Source organism: Pelodiscus sinensis, chromosome 32 (assembly GCF_049634645.1).
Source record: "Pelodiscus sinensis isolate JC-2024 chromosome 32, ASM4963464v1, whole genome shotgun sequence".
Taxonomy (NCBI): Eukaryota; Metazoa; Chordata; order Testudines; family Trionychidae; genus Pelodiscus; species Pelodiscus sinensis.
Genome location: NC_134742.1, coordinates 11,255,171 through 11,262,304, shown reverse-complemented (window position 1 = coordinate 11,262,304; position 7,134 = coordinate 11,255,171). Strand labels below are relative to the sequence as shown.

Genomic DNA, 7,134 nt, shown 5'->3' with positions numbered 1-7,134 from the left:
TCCAGACTGAACACGCTTTAATGCACCGGGGATGGAGGAATCGCAGAGGGAGGGTCAGGCCACGGACCCCCAGCAGGTTAATTAGCAGAATCTTCGTTAATGATTCAGCAGGCGCTAACAGGAACTGGAGGCTCTTCTCTGCAGGGACTGGGATTGCTCAGCTCTTTATTCCCAACTCCCCGGAGCCCACACCTGCAGGACACACAGTGAGTGGGGTTAATGCCAGTGGGGAGTGAAGTCAGACTAGGCAGGGTTTGGCCCTGCTTGCCGACGGACGGAGAGACCTGCAGCGGAAACCTGAGGCTTCAGGATTCCACATGGGGTACTGACCCCTGCGCACAGCAAGGGGGCCTCAGAAGAGGGCTCTTCCCCCCCCCCCCCCAGTCAGTGCTCCCCCCTCCTGGCACACAGGCATCCCAGCAGCTACTGGATTCTCCTTCGGTCCCGGCAGCTCTCCCCAGAGCTAGCTGCATTTCACTCCTCCCTCGCCTCCTTTATTTTCCGCGACATGGGGAGCCCCACCCCCTCAGCCACCAGTGGCCTTGGAACCATCCCTTGATCCCCATGCGCCCCACTGGGGGTCCCTGTCCCTGAGCTCACGCCTCCTCCCCAGAAAGGGGGGTGGAGGTGGGATGACCCTGGAGAGGTAACACCACGGTCATTCAGAGGAGCTGAGCAAGTGAAGATGGGGCGGAACGTGGGGCTGCCCCACAGCAGGCGGGTTCCGGAGCTCCTAGGGGATGTGGGAGCTCCCCATGGCAGGAGAACGGGGCATGTTTAGGAGGCCAGAAGGAGGGACACCATCTCCAATCCAGCCCCAGGCTTGGGGGATAGGTTGGCTCAGAGGGGTTGGAGAGACATGGGACCCGTAGGGCTGCCGCCCTTTCACCCCGCTACGGCTCACCTGCAACGCTTGGTTTCTCCGAGAGCAGCGCGGCCCAGAACGCACAGCGCGAGGCGTGCGGCGCCGTCTCAGCTAGGGGCGGCTTGAGGCCGATGTGCTCAAAGTTCTGCTTTGTCGGGTCGTAGCTGGGCCACCGCTTTGTGCCGCCTTCCCCCGTCATGGGTTTCCTGCACGGAAAATGAACACACCCCGCTGTGGTTGGCACCAAAAGTTGGTAGGGACGAGAACATGGGAGCCAGCTTGAAAAGTTTGACCCCTTTCCAAAATGGCTGCCACCCCGTGCTGTTCCAATTGAGGGTGAAGCCACAGACTGCCCTCAGTTAAAATGTCTGCTGCCACCCGGTCTTTTCCTATGGGCCGAAGGCTACAGGTTGCCCCTTATAAACATGGCCACTGTCTTTATTGTTTAAAACTAATAAGCGAAAGTTCTTCTTCACACAGCGCATAGTCAACCTGTGGAACTCCTTGCCAGAGGAGGCAGTAGAGGCTAGGACCATAACAGTTTAAAGAGAAGCTAGATTAATTCATGGAAGTTAGGTCCATAAAAGGCTATTAGCAATGGTGTCCCTGGCCTCTGTTTGTCAGAGGCTGGAGATGGATGGCACGAGACAATAGCTTGATCTTTGTCTTTGGCCCACCTCCTCCGGGGCACTTGGTGCTGGCCACTGTCGGCAGACAGGCTACTGGTCTAGATGGACCTTTGGTCTGACCCAGTATGGCCGTTCTTATGCTTTTATGTTCCACTGATCTCCCTGAGACTGAAGCCATAGGCAGCCCTTAGTTATGATGGCTGCCATTGGCCTATGGCCCTTTGGAAAGAGAATCTTCCCTTACTGCAGATGGCCGCTATTTTCCATTGTTTCCAATGGGGCTGAAGCCAGACTTCCCCCAGGCAAAATGGTCATCCATCGTGCTCACAGACGTAGGAACTGGGCTGCATGGGGAGCAGCACCATATATGTGCGTGTGGTGGGGTGGGGGACAAGAAACGACAGGGGGATGCCAAGGAACTTGGGAGCCCAAACAGGAGGATCTGAACTGGAAGCAAGTCTCAAGCCACCTTTTGCCCTCACTTAAGATGGACTCTCTCACTTGTCCTTTCAACTAGGATGAGGTCAGCTGCTGCCCTCACCCAAAATGGCCACCATCGCCCACGGTGCTCAACGAGACTGAAGCCACACGCTGCCCTGGGGCGGCTGCCGTTTGCCTCTATGCCACGCTGTCCTGAGGAAAGATGGCCGCCACCTGTCACTGTTCCCCAGAAGCCACAGCCTGCCCTCAAGGAAGATGGCTGCCACCTGTCACTGTTCCCCAGAAGCCACAGCCTGCCCTCAAGGAAGATGGCCGCCACCTGTCACTGTTCCCCAGAAGCCACAGCCTGCCCTCAAGGAAGATGGCCGCCACCTGTCACTGCTCCCCAGAAGCCACAGCCTGCCCTCAAGGAAGATGGCTGCCACCTGTCACTGCTCCCCAGAAGCCACAGCCTGCCCTCAAGGAAGATGGCTGCCATTTCCCATGGATTCTAAAGACAGAGTCCAAGGGCTGCCCTGAGCCTGAAGGCTTTCACCTAGGAAAGACCTTGCCTGCAGCAAAGATGCTTGCGGTGGTCTGTGGAGGAGCATCCCAATCCGTGGCCATGAGTTTAGCTCTAGGCTAAGGGCTTCAACTTAACAGCTCAACGACTTTTCTAAGAGGCCCCTGCTTTGACCGGGCAGGGAGCCGGGCTTTCCTGGATGTTGGTGGACGCTTGTCCAAAAGGTTACAGCAGCTCTCGCGGTTGGCTCAGGGGGAGAAGACTGGAGGGGGACTCTCTTACCCGCTCCGGGCAAACACCACACTGTACCGCATCACCTGCCGGCTCAGCATCGCCTCGGCCGCTGTGTAGTTGGCTCCTACCATGGACGCCAGGTTTCCAAAAACGTAGGGCACCTCCGAGCCGTGTGCCACTCCAGTCCATTCAGGTGTGGGCAAGCCGCTGGTGCGGTGAGCGAAGTAGTACGTGAACACGGGATTTCCAGCCATCGCCTCCAGCCTGGCCATCTCCAGCACCGGGCACACCACGACATAGTCACCCATAATTTGATCCATGGCCCAGCGGTACCGTGCCACGCCCTCCTGTTTCCCCTCCAGGCTGTACCACTGTGCTATGGCCTGGACGGTGCCTTCAGGTGCGCGTGGCACTAACAGCCGCACCACCTGCAGCAGCTCGTCCCAGCCGATGGAGCTGGCGTCGTCCGGGTCGAAAGCGCGATCGATATGGTATAAGGAGTAGGAGCCGTCGTTGGCATTGAAACCAATTGTGATACTTTTAGCTGGGCCGTGCTGGGCCCGCAGGAGCCGGGGGGGTGTATCAGAGAGGAAATCCCCATCCGGGGTTGGCACAAAGGGCAGCTTTGGCAGCTGTTTGTGGCTGAAGACGGAGAACTGGTATTTGAGGAACTCTCCTGCATCCTTCTCCTGCAGGCAGCCCACCAGGGCAGTGCTGTCCCCAGCGGAACAGCCCATCAGCTGGGCCAGCCTCTGTCCTCTCTCCTGCGACTCCTCGAGGGAAACCCACGTCCCTGGCGCGTTTGGTGCTCCGCTCAGCAGCGCGGCACGGGCGAAGAGGGACTGGCTCCCTGGGGAGAGGAGGTGGAAACCGACCGATGCAGCCCCAGAGTCCTGGCCATTAATCACCACGTGTTCTGGGTCTCCTCCGAAGGCGGCCACATTGTCCCGTAGCCAGCGCAGTGCCAGGCGCTGGTCCCACAGGCCGGCGTTCCCCGGGGCGGCTGGGGGCAGAGCCAGGAAGCCCAGCGCCCCCAGCCGGTAGTTCATGGAGACTATAATCACGTTCTCGGTGGTGGCGAAGAAGCGCCCGTCATAGATGTCAAGGGAGGCTGCGCCCATGTAGAACCCCCCACCGTGGATCCAGACGAAGACGGGGGCCGTCCCGTTGGGCTGCGGGTAGGGCACCCAGAGGTTGAGGAAGAGACAGTCCTCGGACTGCGGCGTTTTGGGTGTGTATATCTCAGCCTGAGGAGAATCAGTGAGCGGAGGCTGGGGGCAGGCGTGGCCGAAGCTGGTGGCCTCCAAGACGTCGCTCCAAGGCTGGTGGGGAAGCGGCTTCTGGAAGCGCAAGGGCCCCACGGGGGGCTGGGCGTAGGGGACCCCCAGGAAGGCCGTGACCATGGCGGAGCCGGCCGGGAGGCGCTTGCCGCGGATGGGGCCGCTGGTGGTGAGCACCACGGTGCCGTCGTCGTCGGAGCCGGCGCTGGGGCCCGGCAAGGAGAGAAGGAGCAGGCAGGGGAGCGCGGGGAGGAGTCCCGGCATCATGGGAGCTGGAAGAGAAAACCTCAGAGTGAGTTCCAGGGGATGGGATCTGGGGCCTTTCCCATTAAGGGGGCGCTGGCTCCCACCGGATCTGGCCACCTGAATTCAGGCTGCAGGTGAGAGCTCCTTATATCAGACTTGTTAGGAAACACAGCCCCTCGGTCTGCGCCCCTCGCGCTCTGCCTCCCTGCTGAGCTTCCGAATTGGCCTCCACCAAGACCCACGCTCAGGGGAGGGCTAGAGTGGTGGAGAGGCTGGGCGAGGGCCGGACAGAGGCATGGGACTTTTGCCCGAATGGGAGCAGCATAGTATTTCCGCAAGAAGCACTGATTTCTTACAGTAGGAAGTCAGTGCTTTTGCGGAAATTGAAGCGGCCGGTGTAGACAGCTGGCAAGTTTTTCCAGAAAAGAGGCTGATTTTCCAGAAAAACTGGCCAGCCTAGACATAGCCGCTATGTCTAGACTGCAGGCATTTAAGTTCTGATTGTTGTGGACGGAGTGGCCAGTAGGGCACCTGTGCTTTTTCCTGGGGGCCTCTTCTTTAAAAAAAACAAACCCTTTTCCCTGTCCACACACGCCGTTTTCCAAAAGAGCTCTTTTGGAAAAAGGCTTTTTCCTCGTAGAAAGAGGTTTACCGCTGATGGAAAAACCCCTGCGTTCTTTCGACTTTCTGTGAAAAGAACACAATTGCAGTGTGGACGTTAGTGTAGTTTTTCCGGAAAAACTGTGGTGTAAACATGCCCCTCGTGTAAAAGTTTTGCACAAAGTTCATGAAGTCCGTCTTCTTTGTCAGTGAAAGAGAGAGATGCACAGTGGTTGCTCCCCCCAGAGAACAATTATTCGCACTGGGCTTCACAATAAACAAAAGTGTTTTTATTAAGTATAAAAAGTTAGATGTAAGTGGTTGCAATTGAAAACAGACAGATCAAAGTAAGTTAGGGTATGTCTACACTACAGCGCTATTTCGAATTAACTAATTTGAAATAACACATCTAGACACAAAAACTATTTTTGCTATTTTGTGGAAATAGCACGTCCACACTGAGTGGACCCTGAACCGAAGTTGAGGCTGGCCGGAGCCAGTGCTGGCAGGGCATCAGGTTATGACTTAGTGTGTGGGGCTGCTGCCTGAGGCTAACTGAGCTCCGTGCTTAAAGGGACCCTACCCCCAACCCCGGACAGACAGTTCTCAGGGTTCCCCACTTGCTTGTCTATCTCGATGAGGGTCAGTCTGGCTGAAATGACAAGCAACAGCTTTCTCTCCGTGAGAGTCTGATGTCTGTTTTGTGCGCATTGATTCTTTGGCAAAGTGTCTGAGAAGTTTGTCCAATGTACACGGCAGACGGACACTTTAGGCACACGATGTTGTGTTGGAGAAGGCTGGAGAGAATCCAAGACCGGGCGTGTGCTGGGGTCACCCTGTAAGTAACAACCCAGGCTGGTAGGAGCCAGGCTGTAGCTGTTGTGTTGCTGAGACACTGCTGGGTGGGAGTTGCTGGACCAGGGCTGTGGCTTTACATAGTCACTCAGGTCTACGGTTGTGCCAGGGAGGTGACGGAAATGATGAATTTGATGAACGTCCACAGAAGGCCCCAAACCAAGTGGCACTGTGGCCCAGCCACTCAGCTTCAGCCCACCTGACCCTTCTGTCTCCGCCTACAGTGGCCGCGCCTGCCAGGTTGCAGCGCCGGGGCTGGGACAGCTGGGCCCAGCAGCTGCTATGGGGTGAGCGGGAGGACCGGAGGGTGGAGGGTGGAGGGTGATCTCACATTCCTTCCCCATGTCTACCTGACCGCTCCCTCTGTTAGTGTCTGTTCAGGGCATTTTGTTTGGTTTTTATTCCCCTTGCACCTCTGCCGTGAAATCCATTTCAAAAGTGCCTGGAGAAAATCGTCGCTCCAGGCGTGAGATCTGGCTCGCGGGCGGGGCTCGGATCACCGTTGGGTGCCCGGAGGAGGCAGAAATTAGGCACAGGGGTGTGTTTAACGGGATTCCACCGCATAGCCACGGGAAAGCACTCCACGGGAATGGGGGCGATGAATTCCTTCTCCCCAGCTCTGGGAGCGGAGCGGGGTCTAGTGGGTTTGAGCAGTGGGGACTGGGAGCCAGAAGTCCTGGTTTCCGTCCCCATCTCTGGGGAGGGCAGTGAGGGCTAGTGGACAGAGCAAGGAGGGACGGGAGTCAGGACTCCTGGGTTCTGTCCATGGCTCTGGGAGGAGAATGGGGTCGAATGGGTTTGAGCAGTGGAGCTAGGAGTCGGTTCCCCTGGGCTCTTTTCTAACTCAGGAAGGGGAGGGGAGTCTAGTGTGTTGGAGTGGAACCAAAGCTCCTTGTTTTTCTCCTTGGCAGTGGGGCGTAGTGGTTAGGGCACAGAGGGCTTGCAGCAAGGACTGCCGGGTTCTGTCCCCAGTTCTGGGAGTGGCGTCTGCCGAAGGGGCAGTTGCCAGAGATTCCCAAGTCCGTTTCTGTGGCCCTATAAGACACCCACTCAGGCTCTCTGCCCCTGCCCCACCGTGCTGAAGCTGGGCATGTGGTGGGGTGGGGGGAGCCAGGCAACGCAGACTCACCGGCTTCTCTGGCTGCAGTCGCTGCTCTTGCAGGGTTTCGGGGAGATCAGCTGGCGCTGGAGCGGGCGGGTTGCCTGAGATGCTGGGAACAGGCACCCAGGGCGTATTTATGCTCAGGCCGGCTCTGCACGCACAGGGGGAGGGGGACGTGGGCCAGCCGGATGGCACCGTTGGGCCGGGGCCAAGGGGTTTGGAAACAGACCTAGGAGATTGTAAACAGCACGTGGGCGGGGCCACCGAGACGATGGATTCTATACCTTGAACAGAGCCCTGTGGCTTTCGCTGCTGTTTCAGCCCCAGCTGGGCGGGGGTCCCACGGCCAGCCCACCCCGGTCCACGGGGCTCAGGCGTGA

The 7,134-nt window shown here is 58.1% G+C and overlaps 1 protein-coding gene across 1 annotated transcript; it reads right to left on the bottom strand.

The window, feature by feature from the left end:
• On the bottom strand, positions 1-6,851 carry LOC142823268 (acetylcholinesterase-like). The gene is made up of 4 exons (XM_075914138.1): positions 6,782-6,851; positions 2,720-4,223; positions 905-1,071; positions 1-192 (listed from the first exon to the last, which is right to left on the bottom strand). Exons 2-4 carry the CDS (start codon positions 4,216-4,218, stop codon positions 158-160), a joined length of 1,701 nt encoding a protein of 566 aa, XP_075770253.1. The 5' UTR covers positions 4,219-4,223; positions 6,782-6,851; the 3' UTR covers positions 1-157.
• Between the last annotated feature and the right edge of the window lie 283 nt (positions 6,852-7,134).

Coding starts and splice junctions, on each gene's coding strand:
- LOC142823268 (XM_075914138.1), bottom strand. CDS start 4,218: ATGATGCCGGGACTCCTCCCCGCGCTCCCCTGCCTGCTCCTTCTCTCC. Junction 1,072..2,719: donor GTGGTGTTTGCCCGGAGCGG/GTAAGAGAGTCC, acceptor TTTTCCGTGCAG/GAAACCCATGACGGGGGAAG. Junction 193..904: donor GGAGAAACCAAGCGTTGCAG/GTGAGCCGTAGC, acceptor TGTGTCCTGCAG/GTGTGGGCTCCGGGGAGTTG.